At 46.9% G+C, this 16,254-nt stretch overlaps 1 protein-coding gene across 1 annotated transcript; it reads left to right on the forward strand.

Moving 5' to 3' along the window:
* Nucleotides 1-321: 321 nt before the first annotated feature.
* On the forward strand, nt 322-4,967 carry LOC140723158 (uncharacterized). The gene is made up of 2 exons (XM_073037782.1): nt 322-350; nt 4,460-4,967. The coding sequence occupies exons 1-2, from the start codon at nt 322-324 to the stop codon at nt 4,965-4,967; spliced, it is 537 nt and encodes a 178-aa protein (XP_072893883.1).
* The last annotated feature ends 11,287 nt before the right edge of the window (nt 4,968-16,254 follow it).

The following is a 16,254-nucleotide window of genomic DNA, read 5'->3' on the forward strand; positions in this document are numbered from 1 at the left end:
CCGATCAGGAAGCGGGACATGGACATTTGTCATGTTATTGGCACGGGTAACTTAAACTTCCATAATATTCTTTGGAAACTCCCTAAGGAAAAATGTTTCGTTATAGCATAATTTCTCAGTTGTGACCAGGAAGGATTAATGTCACTATAAGAAGACAGGTGGTCTAGCGAACAATTCGTACCGGATCTAATATTAGAAAAGGAAACGGATCAGGTGACAGATCTTTCCGCGGCTCAGCACTACAGAACAACAGGGCACAACTCCCCTCCATTTACCTTGATCAGGGAGCATGGGATCTATTTAATTGGGGATCAGCGAATTATGGTGCGACCTGACAGCAACTTGGGAAGGTAAATTGGGAAATGATGCACTCAGGGAAATGCGCAACAAATATGAGGGGATTTTATTGGGAGTACTGACATAGGGTTCAGTATAGGCTTGTCTCCCTGAAGCAGGGAAAGGATGATAGCGTAAAGTAACTCTGGGTGACAAGAAAGTTGGAACAACTCTTCAAGAGGAAGAAAGAACGATAGTAAAAAATTAGGAAGAAAGAATCAGGTAAGGCTATAACGGGTCAAAATGTAGAAAGGAAAAAATAAACAATCGAGTTAGAAGAGGTAGAAGGGGACTTGAGAAGTTTTTTGCGAATTGCACTGTGAAGAACAGGCGGAGACTGGAGAGAGTCTGGGCAGATCAGAGGACAACTTGTGTCTGGAGTCCCAAAAGGCAGTGCAGCTCCTCACTGAATACATTGATGAATGTGAACACAGCGTAAAACGGCAGACGCTCAGAAAGAGGATTCGGGGGAAACTTCGAAAACATTATGATAGATGATTCCCCGGTGCCAGAAGGGATATAGTCCAGGTAATTTGGGAAAGCGAGAGAAGATATTAGTGAGCTTTTGGACAGAATCTTTGTGTCTTCGCTGGCCACGAAAGTAGAACTGGATGACTTGGGGAGGGGGAATATTATTCATTTGTTAACGAAAGATAATAGGGATACTTCTTGGAATTACAGACCAGGGAGCCTTACATCAGTAGTGGGTAAACTACTGGAGAGGATTATTGAAGAAGGAAATTATGAATATTTAGAGAAATGTTGTCTGGCTACGGAGAGACAACATGGCATGTTGTCCTCTATGAGCCAGATTGAATTATTTGGAAAAAAAATGAAAATAATACCAACAGATGACGCAGGACAGTCGATGTGGGGGCATTAATTCTGGTCAGATGTTGGATCAGTTCCCCATAGTGGACTCATTCAGAAAGTCAGAGGCATGGGATCGAAGGAAACCTGGTTGCGTTGCTTCAGATTTGGCTTCCTAACAGAATGTAGATCATGTAGTAGATAGGGTGACTTCCTGCTGGAAGACAGCGGACAACCGTGTTCCGCACGGAGGGTCGAAATTGTGGTACAAGTTACAACTCTATTTTGGACTCTGCAGTTACAGTGTTCCGCGAAACAGGGCTGAGTGAAATAACCGATTTAACTTGACCACCCAGCAACAGCTGGAAAGTTAATGGAATTAGGGGTGACGATGTAAGCAAATCGCTGAACTATTGACGGCACCGGCACGTTATCTTAACTATCCCGTCATTTACATATTACAGTAACGATGCTAATTTATGGAAATAAGGCCGAAGACGTAAACAGATCGCTCAGCTATTGACTGAACCGCCACGTTATCTAATCTGACCCGTCATTTACATATTACAGGGCAGATGCTACAATGACTTCAAAGCAATCATTTACAGTGGAGCCCTACAACTTAAAAACAGCATTTCAAAGTGTTCAGCAGGTTTTAATAACTAGCCTTCCAAAATTCCAATTCCAAATTCCCAGTTCAAGTACGCATCAATTTATCCTAATGCAAATTTACCTCTGAATCGTGGTTTTATCATATCGAGTGTAGATACGCTCATATTTCGATCTATTTAACCCTGAATCCACATGGCCGGTGTGGAATCCGTGTCTCCCTCTGAAATCAATAATAAATGAAACACACAAAACTACACAAACTAAAAACGCAGCGAAGGCAAAGCAAATATTCGGGCTGACACTTGCCTTCCTTCAAAACCATCGCAGGCTATTGGAGAATACAGAATAAGCAACTTCCAAAGCTTCCATCCATCATCATCTCACATCTGCGCTTCCATCTTCTCATGCTGTAACCATCCATTAACTCAGTCTCCATGCTTCAGTGTGTGCAAGGACAGAGGAATCGAACAGTATCAACGACTTTCTAGATTGGTCGGTGCTGTGAGACACTGAAGCTCTAACCCAGATATCCAGTGAGATACCCAGAGGAAACCACTGCACAGAAACAGGGTCTTCAGCCCGTCCGGTCAGTGAGGAATTATTTAAACTGCCTACTGCCATCGACCTCACCCGGACCGTGGCCATTCATATACCAGTACCTATCCAGTCATCTCTTAAACGTTCACATCGGAATCTCAATAACCATTTACGTAGGCAGCACTGTCTACACTTTGGAGTCCATCTGGGTGAAGAAGCTTCCCCTCCTATTTTCCTTAAACATTTCACATTTCACCCTTCACCCATGATCTCTAGTTGTATTCTCGCCCAACATCAGTGGAGAAAGCCCGCTTGCATTTATACTCTCTATACGCGTCTTAATGTTGTATACCTCTATCTTAATCTCCCCTCAGTCTTCCACCCGCTCGGGAATAAAGTGCTAACATACCTAATCGTTCCTTTTAATTCAAAACATCCTGTCCCGGCAATAGCCTTGTAACTTTGTTCTGTATTCGTTCAAACGTATTTATTTCTGCCCTGTTGGTAGTTGAGCAAAAACACAACATTATTCCAAATTAGGCCTCAATAATTTTTTAAGCAGCATCGACATAACAGCCCAAATCCTGTACTCAGTACTTTCGTCTATGAGGGCCAATGTACGAAAAGCTTTCTAACTGCGCCACAACTTCCATTGAATATGGACCTGCATTCCCAGATTCATTTGTTCTGTCGTACTCCTCAGTGCCCTGTTTCTCAGTGTGTCAGATCAACCCTGGCTGGTCTTCCCAAAGTGCAACATCTGACACTTGTGTATGTGTTACATGCGTCCCGCCATTTTTCAGCCCGTTGTTCAAATTGGTCCAGATCCCGCTTAATGCTCCGTTAGTCTTCCTCACTGAGGAGAAAGAGACTGGGGAATGTAAAGAGACGGTGGCGAGAATCTGAGAAGGACGGGAGGGAGAGAGACGCAGCCGAGATTTTAGGAGAGGAGAAACGGCAGTGGGGGAGAGAAACTGAGCGAGACCGGGTGGGGCGGGGTAGAGGGAGAGACCGAGGGCTTAGAGAAAGACCAGGGGGAGGGAGACCGGGGAACTCGAGAGATCTGGAGTGAGAACAGAAATTTGTGATGTGGAAAAATCAATGTGAGGAGGAAGATTGGAAGAGAACTCGGAAAGGGAGAGCCCAAGACAGCGGTGGGGGGGTGTAAGATATGAGTGAAAGCGGGTAGGGAGAGAAATTGGCCGGGGGGAAGGTGGGTTGGGGAGACTGCTGGATACAGAGAGACGCGAAATTAAAATACTTGGGAGGGAAATAGACACTATGGGTTGAGAGAGAGACTGGGATTAGGTCGGAAAGTGTGAGTCAGAGAATACTGTCCATAAATGCACTGAGCGATTAGAGGACTTTTCGTCCTGCAGGGAATTCTGGGATTACAGCGCTTCCATTCTAAAGTCCTTCAGAAACAAGCAACTCGTGTAATCTCGCTGACCTCTCTCACCCCGCCTGCTTAACCACTCTCCTTCCCACACCATATCCTCGATCTCGCTTTCCTAAACTGGTCTTCGCGGTCTTCACCCTTTCTCTCCGTTTCTGTGATCACATCCGGTGGCTCCTGTTACGAACGCCGCAAAGTAATATGATGAAACACACTGAGTCATGTTAGTAACGGGACATTCTGGACAATTTACAAGTGGGTCCTTCTCCCCGGCGCCCCTCTACCCATCTGTCGGCTGTATAACCTGCCCGACCAGAAAGGGAAGCAATGGAGGCTTACCTAAATGACTCTTTCGCGGCGGGCATTATCCGACCCTCATCTTCCCCTGTAGAGGCAGGATTCTTCTTCGTGCGGAAGAAGGACAGCTCCCTGAGCCCCTGCATTGTCTACCGTGGCCTGAACAACATCACCATAAAGAATAAGTCTCCACTGCCCCTTATCACCTCTGCCTTCGAGCCCCTTCACGGAGCCACAATTTTCTCTAAGTTGGACCTGCGGAGTGCCTATCACCTGGTCAGGATAAGGGAGGGAGATGAGTGGGAAAACAGCTTGTAACACCCCTCTTGGTCATTTCGAATACCTGATCATGCCATTCGGCCTCATCAATGCCCCCGCTGTCTTCCAAGCCCTGATAAACTATGTCCTTACGAAATTTATTAACCGTTTCGTTTTCTTTTATTTGGACGACATCTCAATCTTCTCCCGCAGTCTTCAGGAACACACGCACCATGTCCGTCAGGTTCTTCAGAGGCTTTTGGAGAACAAGCTATTCGTTAAGGCAGAGAAGTGCGAGTTTCATGCCCGTTCCGTCAGTTTGCTGGAGTACATCATTGAGGGCGGCCAAGTGAGGGCGGATCCCGAAAAGACCCGGGCGGTGGCCGAGTGGCCAAACCCCACGACGCTTAAGCAACTCCAGCGATTTCTGGGGTTCGCAAACTTCTACCGTCGCTTCATCAGGGATTACAGCCGGGTGGCAGCGCTCCTTACTCGATTCACCTCTCCTGCGACACCTTTAAACTGGACCCCCGAAGCCGTCTCGGCCTTCTCGGAGCTAAAGATGCTTTCACCTCCGCTCCCATCCTGGTCCAACCTGACCCGTCTGGTCAATTCATTGTGGAAGTCGACGCCTCCGACTCTGGGGTGGGAGTGGTCCTCTTTCATCGCTCCAGCCCAGACCAAGAGCTCCATCCCTGCGCCTCCTTCTCTCGCCGCCTAAACCCCGCAGAACGGAACTACGACGTAGGGAACCGGGAGTCACTGGCCGTCAAACTCGCTTTGGAGGAGTGGAGACGCTGACTGGAGGGAACGGAACATCCATTCATCGTCTGGACGGAACACCGGAACCTCGCATACATCCAAACCGCTAAACGCCTGACCTCCCGCCAAGCCATTTGAGCATTACTTTTTGGCCGTTTCAGATTCACACTCGCCTATCGTCCAGGTCCAAGAACGGGAAGCCCGAAGCTCTCTCTCGTCAATCTTCTCCGAGTAGGGCCTTCCGAACCCCGAGACCATCCTTCCACCATCCGGTGTGGTGGCTGCCCTCACCTGGGAGATGGAATCCATAGTCAGCGAGTCGCAACGGACTCATCCTGACCCAGGGAATGGACCCGCCGGTCGTCTCTTCCTGCCCGACGCTGTTCGGTCTCAGGTTCTCCAGTGGGGGCACTTCTCGTTTCGCCTGCCATCCCGGGATCGATCGAACTCTATCCCTTCTGAAGAGACATTTCTGGTGGCCCTTCACGATAGATAGATAGATAGATAGATAGAAAGATAGATAGATAGATAGATAGATAGATAGATAGATAGATAGATAGATAGATAGATAGATAGATAGATAGATAGATAGATAGATAGATAGATAGATAGATAGATAGATAGATAGATAGATACTTTATTCATCCCCATGGGGAAATTCAACCTTTTTTCCAATGTCCCATACACTTGGTGTAGCAAAAACTAATTACATACAATACTTAACTCAGTAAGAACTAACTCGAAAAGCATTAATAATAGCTTTAAAAAGTTCTTAAGTCCTGGCAGTTGAATTGTAAAGCCTAATGGCATTGGGGAGTATTGACCTCTTCATCCTGTCTGAGAAGCATTGCATCGATAGTAACCTGTCGCTGAAACTGCTTCTCTGTCTCTGGATGGTGCTATGTAGAGGATGTTCAGGGATTTCCATAATTGACCGTAGCCTACTCAGCGCCCTTCGCTCAGCCACCGATGTTAAACTCTCCAGTACTTTTCCCACGACAGAGCCCGCCTTCCTTACCAGCTTATTAAGACGTGAGGCGTCCCTCTTCTTAATGCTTCCTCCCCAACACGCCACCACAAAGAAGAGGGCGCTCTCCACAACTGACCTATAGAACATCTTCAGCATCTCACTGCAGACATTGAATGATGCCAACCTTCTAAGGAAGTACAGTCGACTCTGTGCCTTCCTGCACAAGGCATCTGTGTTGGCAGTCCAGTCTAGCTTCTCGTCTAACTGTACTCCCAGATACTTGTAGGTCTTAACCTGCTCCACACATTCTCCATTAATGATCACTGGCTCCATATGAGGCCTAGATCTCCTAAAGTCCACCACCATCTCCTTGGTCTTGGTGATATTGAGACGCAGGTAGTTTGAGTTGCACCATATCACAAAGTCCTGTATCAGTTTCCTATACTCCTCCTCCTGTCCATTCCTTACACACCCCACTATGGCCGTGTCATCAGCGAACTTCTGCACATGGCAGGACTCCGAGTTATATTGGAAGTCTGATGTGTACAGGGTGAACAGGACCGGAGAGAGTACGGTTCCCTGCGGCGCTCCTGTGCTGCTGACCACCGTGTCAGACCTACAGTCTCCCAACCGCACATACTGAGGTCTATCTGTCAAGTAGTCCACTATCCAATCCACCATGTGAGAGTCTACTCCCATATCCGTTAGTTTGTGCCTTACGATCTTGGGCTGGATGGTGTTAAAGGCACTAGAGAAGTCAAGGAATGTGATCCTCACAGCACAACTGACCCCATCTAGGTGAGAGAGTGATTTGTGCAGCAAATACGTGATAGCATCCTCCACTCCCACCTTCTCCTTATACGCAAACTGAAGCGGATCCCGGGCGTGCCTGGTTTGTGGCCTCAGATTCTGTATTATCAGCCGCTCCATGGTCTTCATCACGTGCGACGTCAAGGCAACAGGTCTGAAGTCATTCAACTCCTTTGGTTGTGGTTTCTTCGGACCGGGACAATACAGGATGTTTTCCACTGTCTGGGTACTCTTCTCTGATCTAGGCTCATGTTGAAGATGCGTTGTAGTGGTTCTCCCAGCTCAGTCGCACAGACCCTCAGTAATCGTGGGGAAACTCCATCCGGTCCAGCCGCCTTGCTGGTACAGATCTTCCTCAGTTGACCTTCCACCTGTGCAACCGTAATCCTGGGCGTGGGCAAGGTCTCCTGTGAGTGGCTATTTTCCTGTGAGGGAAGTAAGCCTGGTGTGGAGTTCTGCGGTGAGGATGAGATTGTGCTGTCGAACCTATTGAAGAAGTTATTCAGCTGGTTCGCTTTCTCCACATCTCCACTTATGTTTGCCCCCCGCTTTGCACCGCATCTGGTGATGATCTTCATCCCATCCCACACCTCCTTCATGCTTTTTTTCTGCAGCTTTTGTTCTAGCTTCCTCCTATACTGCTCCTTTGCCCCCCTTACCTGTACTCTGAGTTCCTTCTGAACTCTTTTAAGCTCCAACCGATCACCATCTTTAAAGGCCCTCTTCTTCATGTTTATTTTAACCCCAGCTGTTGGAAAACACGTCAGCCTTGTGTGATATTAAATAGTTCGTGTGATGGAGCGAGTATAAATGAATGAGCGTGGAGATTCGTCAGCTCAAAGTTTCTCCAGCCAGATCGCGGACAGCTAGAAGACAGGGTGAATCTCAGACAGCATGCGTGAAACCTTTTACCGTGTGAGGAAGATATGGTACTTGGTCATTGCCGTGATCGGTGTTCCTGGTAAGAACACAAGCAAATTAACATTTTAAGTATTGTGTGCGCGGTCCGTGGACTCGTTCAGTGACCGACAGCGCTGCGATGTCGGAGTGTCAGAGAGTGCGGTGTTCACATTGCGACCAATCTCTGCGTTCGTTCAGAAGTTCCCTTCCTTTTTAATTCATGGCTTCTGCTGGAAGTAAACCGGCAGCTGAAGCGGCCGTAGAGAGGAAGATCGGGTAGATGGATTCATTTTGTAGATTCATAGCAGGCAGTTGTGATTTATCAATGCAAAGCCGCTGTCAAGTAAACCCAGATAATCCAGCGCGCTGGCCACCTTTACGGCTATTTGCTTTTATACCGTTTCATTAGAGCAACGTGCTTTAAATTCAAAATTCAAGGTATTGCGCTCCTATTAAAGAAATACTTGCAAATTTGAAGGGAGCGCGGGAAGCGAACGGACTTTGAAATTCAGGGGAGCGTGGTCGATTTCATTTGTAAGTCAGACTCCGAATATAAGTCAAGTAAGGGCCTGTGTGCGTGTTTTGTACCAGGGTTTATTACCACGCCCTGTTATCCGTGAAGTAAAACAGGAGTTAAGAGCAAGCCCAGCGGTGTCCGTTAGGGGTCAGATGGGGTAAGGTGCACGCGATACTCCGTTCTTGTACAATATGCTTCGGAACATTTAGAGTAATGCTGAAGTAATTCGGAGCGGCCCCAAAGGAGACAGATCTTTTGGAGTACCTACACTGTCGTTGATTACATAAGCACTAGCTTATGAAGTGAAAATACTTTAAAGTTCAGCGGGTCAAGCATAAACCTCAAAAACGAAAATTGAAACTTTCTGATCGGATTCGTTGAGAGCGTGTGAAGGAGCCCCGGCCAAGGGTAGTTGCGGATTTTAAAAGAAGCCATCCAAGCGGAGGTGGGGGTGGGGGGGGTGGGGGTGCTGTGTGCGGGTGATAAACGGGAGTCAAGAAGGAGATGCAGGCATTGGAACGGTGGAAATGAATTTGCTTTGAACTTTGTGGATGGACAGAGGTGGAGGGAGCGGGACTTCGCTGCACAGTGAGAGTGCCAGGACATAGGTGACAGGAACGCGGTAATCAGCATCGCTGAGAAAGTTGCCGAGGTACCCAGGTTTTCACATTAGTCCAAAACCTGACGGGGGGAGATTTATATTGATTTCTCTCAAGCGTTCTCGGCGATCCGTTGATAACGCCTCCTTCCCAAACCCTGTTCCTTTTCCAGTATCGAGTACCTTCTCCGTTCACCCCGCATACATTCGTGAGAGGGATCTGAGATTCCCGCATTACTCCTTTTAAACCCACAGAAATGAGTTGTCTGCACAGTTTGATTGTTCTCAATTTCCAGCTTGTCTCTGCCCTGAGACCCACTGATCGGTGAGCCAGTAATTCACTCATTCTGTTTGCTGTTCCCCAAGTGAATTTAGTGGCGATTGTGATCCTGTCCCGGGGAAAGTGCGGCCTCTCCACCTGCACCACTCGCTATCTGGTGGCCATGGCAACGGCGGATCTCCTAACCATCATCTTTGATGTCATACTGTGGCGGCTCAGTTATTACTACTTCCCCGGGACTTTCCTGGACATCACCCCCGTGTGCAGTGTGATCGGTGCCCTGGGACAGGCAGCCACTGACTGCTCTGTCTGGTTCACCGTCATGTTTTCATTTGATCGGTTTGTCGCCATCTGTTGTCAGAAGCGGAAAGCGAAGTATTGCACCGGGAAAACTGCGGCTGTGGTTCTGACAACAACCGGCGTCCTGATCTGTGTTAAAAATGTGCCCGACTTCTTCATATATCACTCAGTGAAAGTGATTGACAATATACCCTGGGACTGTATTATAAAGCCGGGCTACTATACGGATCCCGGGTGGGTGGGATATGACTGGTTTGCCACAGTTCTAACGCCATTACTCCCTTTCCTGTTAATACTACTGTTCAACGCTCTGACAGTCAGATATATTTTAGTGAACAGTCGCGTTCGTAAGGGTCTGAGGGGTCTGAACCAGGCGGAGAACCGCAGTGACCCGGAGATGCAGAGCAGGAGGAGGTCTGTGATCTTACTTCTCACCATCTCCGGGAGCTTCATCATCCTGTGGTCGGTGTATGTTGCCGAATTCCTTTATTACATCATTGCCGGGTTGGATCCATATAATTACAACGATTCGGAATACATACTTCAACACGCTGGAATCATGCTGATGATATTAAGTTGCTGCACAAACACGTTTATTTATGGGGTAACTCAGTCCAAGTTCAGAGAGCAGTTCATTAGCGCAGCGAAATACCCGCTCACTTCAATTATTCAACTGATTAATGAACAGAATTTCTAAGATCTTCTCAGAGGCGGTCGCCGTGTTTTCATCTTGTTACTATGGAACTGACGGTCACCATAAACACAATCTCTCACAGTCTGGTACTTAGCACAGTTGCTGTATTTTACACTCCGGGTTTATCAGAGCCGCAGACACCAGTTTCACTCCTGAATCTCCCAGTCCATTCTTTCCGAATCTAAACACAAACAGACAAATTGAAGAACAAAGTGATTCAAACCGTACATCGGAGGGAATTTCTCTCATTCGGATAGTTCAAGAACGTTAAGCACTTCAGTAAATCACTATTCGGAGTTCCCATCACTCTCAATGTCCCTCACTGTCCATATCCAGGTTATTCACCGAATGCAGCAATTTAGTCGGCAAATGTGATTTTGTAAACTCCTCATGTTCTGTCTCATTTCCCGATGGTTACAAAAGTGTTCCTGATGTGAAATGGTCAAAAGGGCAGGCCCACAGTGAGGAAGATTTATGAATGTGGAACTGTCGATGAGAAAAGACTACATCTGAGGAAAAGATAGGGGAAGACAGAACAAGAACGTGGGACGGAAATGCGGACAAGATATTCCACATGAGGATAGGAGATGGGGAAGAGAGATCCCACAGGAGAAACGGGATGGGGAAGAGAGATCCCAAAGCAGGAAGGGGGAAGTGGAAGAGAGACCACAGAGGAGCAAGGGGATGGGGAAAAGAGATCCCGCAGGATGAAGGGGGATGGGGAAGAGCGGTCCCACAGCAGTAAACCGATGGGAGAAGTTAATCCAACAGACCGGATGACGCAGAAACCGATTTTTCTGGAGGGGTGGGTGTGACTTAAGTCCCACAATCGGGAGAGGAGATGCGCGCATGGGTTCTGGGTATCTCGTAGTGAGCACAGTCACACAGGTGGACTGATGGTGATAGTCACACATGGGGAAGGGCAGGAGAGTACAATCTCACAATGCTATTTCTTTCCTTCTCACTGGGACAGTTTGCTGACGGTCTCTTGTCCCTCACCGGGAAGGGAGTGTGAATCTCTGACCCACCTGCTGCAGTCAGTGTCGGTCTGGGTGTCAGTAACAGTGAGAAAGAATATTGTCAATGGAAGTGTCACAGGCAGTGAGAAACACGGTAATTCCTGTGATTTACTACCATTAAACCAATGGCCGTTGTTCACTGATCTGATGAAGTCTCCAACATCCCTTCACAAGGAACCACAGAACCCTCCCGCCTTGGAGATTTACTGATCGATCCCCTGGGCATTTGTCACAATTCTTCTTAATCTGATTTTCTACAGTTTTATCCAAATTCCTTTACATTGAACCAACACAATGGAACGGTTTCACAGTTCAAAGGAAGAGACAAGTCAAGTTACCTCAACTCCTGGCACTTGTGCAGCCCGGGTCCCAGCCGCAGGATTCCTTCACACTGAATGAGGCAGTGTCCCAGGTCGAAATGTTATATTGTATCACAGAGTCCGATGACATGAGACAGGACCGCGCAGTCAATCGGAGTCAGTGTCATTCCACTGAATGAAAGTGTTTCCACAGATCCCAGTGCGGCCTGAGCCAGTCCACGATTCTGAGACTCAAACAGGTAGTGCAATGTGTTCAGGAGGCTCCTTTTACCAGCTTCACTCCTCATGTTTCCACTCCGGCGTTTAACCTCCTCCTTCACCCAGTCAATCACCCGGCAGGGTTAAAAAGTACCAGCAGATTCACCTGGAGTCTGAGTCTTCCGTTATAAACTCTATTTTATTAGTAACTACGTGAATAAAGTGATATAGAAGGAAATAAAGTAAACAGGTTAGCAGAGTTTATATGTGCGCATACCTATCTATATATATATGTGTGTGTGTGTGTGTGTGTGTGTGTGTGTGTGTGTGTGTGTGTGTGTGTGTGTTTGTGTGTGTGTGTGTGTTTGTGTGTGTGAGTGTGTGTGTGTGTGCGTGTGTGTGTGCGTGTGTGTGTGTGTGTGTGTTTGTGTGTGTGTGTGTGCGTGTTTGTGTGTGTGTGTGTGTGCGTGTGTGTGTGTGTGTGTTTGTGTGTGTGTGTGTGTGTTTGTGTGTGTGAGTGTGTGTGTGTGAGTGTGTGTGTGTGTTTGTGTGTGTGTGTGTGTGTGTGTTTGTGTGTGTGAGTGTTTGTGTGTGTGAGTGTGTGTGTGTGTGTGTGTGTGTGTGTGTGTGTGTGTGTGTGTGTGCCCAAGCTTCCCCAGCTCAGGTGATTGGGTGATACAGTCTCACGGTGGGATGGTAAGTAATCAGTTCAGTTCTGGAATTTGGTTTGAGTAGAGTTGGAGAGAGAGAGTTAGAGTGTTGGTTTATCTTCCAGTGCCGATGCCGATCCTCCAAGTCATCCTCCTTGCTTCCGAAACCTATTTAAAAGTCACCAACTTGTGACCACAGAAAAGGGGATGCCATCTTCTGTGGTGGATTTATCAACCCCAGACCAGGGTTAAACACACCGGCCGTACTCACTGGTGCAGGGTCGGGGTCATGATAACGTTTGATCATTTTTACGTGGACGAGCTTGGTAGCCTTTCATCGCTCAGGGGTCCTAATAACATAATTTAAAGGATCAATTTTCTTAATTATTTCATATGGTCCACTAACTCTCGCTTGAAGGGGGTTGGTAAGGAGAGGGAACAGCATCAGGACCCTTTCTTCAGCACGATATTTCTGCTCCCTCGCTCTTCTGTCATACCTCTGTTTCATGTTTATCTGAGAGTGCTGTAAATTCTGCTTCACAAGGTCACAAGCCTTGTTAAGTCTGTCTCTGAATTCGGAAACGTAACTGAGCCCGCTCCTACTCACATTCTGATCTGATCAATGCTCTCTGAGTAGGGTCAAAGGTGACATAATGTGCTTAGCTCTCAATTCTTTAACTACCCCCTGGAATGTTTTCGAAGTAAAGTTACTTCAGATTGGATTTCTTTAGGTAGACATACCAGTGTGAAAAGTTTGATAAGTGCTTTTACCACAGTCTTGGCCTTGACGGTCCCGAGAGGCACAGCTTCATGGAACCTAGACATCGCACACATGATGGTTAACACACACTCATAACCAGCTGCAGTCCTTGGCAATGGGCCAACACAATCCACTATGACCCTAGAAAAAGGTTCACCAAAAGCAGGTGTTGGTCTAAGTGGTGCCGCTGGGATCACCTGATCAGGTTTTCCCGCAGCCTGACAGGTATGGCAAGTCCTGCAAATGTTCACAACATGCTTCCTTAAATTAGGCCAGTCGGATTCCTTCATAATGCTGTTTACTGTCTTCCTCACTCCAAAGTGTCCACCTAAAGGCATGCTATGAGCCATGTTTAAAATCTCAGCCCTGTAGTCTTTCGGGACCCCAACTTGATGTTCAATGGCCCAATTCTCACTTGCAGGCACAGTAGGTGATCTCCGCTTTCTCAGTAACACCCCATCCTTAAGATAATATCCTACTGACTCTCTCTGAACCTCCTCTCCTGTGAGAGCTGTCTCCCTTAACGCAGCAATTTCAGAATCTCGACTTTGTTCCGCTAAAAATTCATCCCAGGACAAGGACAAACCTTTCTCCTCCTCCTTACTACCCACATTCTGATGCAATGTGGAAGGCAGAAAAGTCTCTGACAAAATTCTCATAAATTAAACCACTGTCAGACCAAGGAGATGGTGGTGGAATTTAGGAGGTCTAGGCCCCATATGGAGCCAGTGATCATTAATGGAGAACGTGTGGAGCAGGTTAAGACCTACAAGTATCTGGGAGTACAGTTAGACGAGAAGCTTGACTGGACTGCCAACACAGATGCCTTGTGCAGGAAGGCACAGAGTCGAATGTACTTCCTAAGAAGGTTGGCGTTATTCAATGTCTGCAGTGAGATGCTGAAGATGTTCTATAGGTCAGTTGCGGAGAGCGCCCTCTTCTTTGTGGTGGCATGTTGGGGAGGAAGCATTAAGAAGAGGGACGCCTCACGTCTTAATAAGCTAGTAAGGAAGGCGGGCTCTGTCGTGGGCAAAGGACTGGAGAGTTTAACATCGGTAGCTGAGCGAAGGGCGCTGAGTAGGCTACGGTCAATAATGGATAACTCTGAACATCCTCTACATAGCACCATCCAGAGACAGAGAAGCAGTTTCAGCGACAGGTTACTGTCGATGCAATGCTCCTCAGACAGGATGAAGAGGTCAATACTCCCCAATGCCATTAGGCTTTACAATTCTACCTCCAGGACTTAAGAACTTTTTAAAAGCTATTAAATGCTTTTTGAGACGGTGATTTAGATGCATATCATATTTTTTTACTGAGTTAAGTATTGTATGTAATTAGTTTTGCTACAGCAAGTGTATGGGACACTGGAAAAAAGTTGAATTTCCCCATGGGGATGAATAAAGTATCTATCTATCTATCTATCTATCTATCTATCTATCTATCTATCTATCTAATTGCATCAGCAGCTTTTTTAGACAGGGTTCGGGCTACTGCGCATGTGAGGTTCACATCAGTATCTGTGCGTGTGTCGTCAGACACAAGCTTGCTTGTTAGCTGTATTGTTGAATAAACTTCACCCTGGATAGGTGCCAACCTAATATTTACCAAACCCAGCAACATTACTAAGCTTACGAAGATCATGTTTACATTATGAAAATTCCCAAACAACCCATCCATTCCGATCTTTCGACTTTCAGCTTTACTCGTCTCCATAGTAACCCAGTCAGGTGGTCTCTCAAAACCAAAACAATCCTTTCTCTCTATATTGCAATCGTGAAAAACAACTCCACAACCTTGAAGGTGTTTACTTCCTATTGCGAAAACAAAATTCAACAGAGATTCACATAATTTACAGGCCATTGTCCTGCAAGCAGGGTCAAAGGTCGCGAAACCAGTCCAAACCTCCCAAGTTCTTTATTCAAAAATCCAGAAACAGCCATTCTACATATTTCCAATAAAATTCGCATCACCAACTTTCAACTCATCACCAACTTTTAGAACACCGTCCAACACAAATAACTGAGAATCCTCAATTTCCACCGGCACCTAGGTTAACCCTTTATTCACTGAACCAAGACCATCCGGCTGAAAAAGACGGCATTCCTTTTCCACCGAGTCAGACAAAGTCAGACACCTCAGACGGGAGGCAGCAGGTATTGACGAGGTCGGTGAGCCCGAACTTGGAATACTGCCTTTGGGTTTGGACGCCTGTTACGTACCCCGTAACGGGTTAAAGAGCCAGCAGAAATGGGCCTACACGGAGTCTGAGTCTGCCGTTATAAACTCTATTTTATTAGTAAGTACGTGAATAAAGGAATATAAAACGAGATAAATTAAACATGTTAGCAGAGCTTATGCACATATACAGGTGAGTAAATAAGCTTCCCCAGCTCAGGTGATTGGGTGATACAGTCTCACGGTGGGATGGTAAGTAATCAGTTCATTTCAGGAATTTGGTTTGAGTAGAGTTGGAGAGAGAGAGTTAGGGTGTTGGTTTGTCTTCCAATGCCGATGTCGATCCTCACGTCCTCCTCCTGCTCCCGAAGCTTACAGTCACCGACTGTGACCGCAAGAAAGGGTTGCCGTCTTCTGTGGTGAATTTATCAACCCCAGACCAGGGTTAAACACACTGATAGCTCCCGACCCGTCACCCCTCTGTCCACACTGCGAGCAAAAACCCCACCCTTGTCGTGGGCACACAAAGCTCACCAGTGTCCTCCTTGCCTCAGGGGTCGTGTGTCTCCTGTGGTGTGTCTTGTGTGTCTCTGGTGTGTGTCTCCTGTGGTGTGTCTTGTGCGTCTCTGGTGTGTGTCTCCTGTGGTGTGTCTTGTGCGTCTCTGGTGTGTGTCTCCTGTGGTGTGTCTTGTGTGTCTCTGGTGTGTGTCTCCTGTGGTGTGTCTTGTGTGTCTCTGGTGTGTGTCTCCTGTGGTGTGTCTTGTGTGTCTCTGGTGTGTGTCTGATTAAAAAGTCAACTGACCTTGTATATATCTCCAAGTGCTGAACACGAGCTGTCCATCACATAGTTCCGCCTTTCAGTTTCCAAGGCAACTCACAGACTTTCTGTCTCCCTGCTGCTGATTTAGCACACAAGCTGTTCGCTCCCCCCTCTCTCTTTTAAAGGAACAGTCCACTTTACAATAATCTTTCGGATCTCGTCACAATCTAAACATAGCTACAAGATCTGTGATATATTCGCATATTTTTTAAGAAAGCTTTATTGATTGAAT

This window comes from Hemitrygon akajei, unplaced genomic scaffold (assembly GCF_048418815.1).
Source record: "Hemitrygon akajei unplaced genomic scaffold, sHemAka1.3 Scf000102, whole genome shotgun sequence".
Taxonomy (NCBI): Eukaryota; Metazoa; Chordata; class Chondrichthyes; order Myliobatiformes; family Dasyatidae; genus Hemitrygon; species Hemitrygon akajei.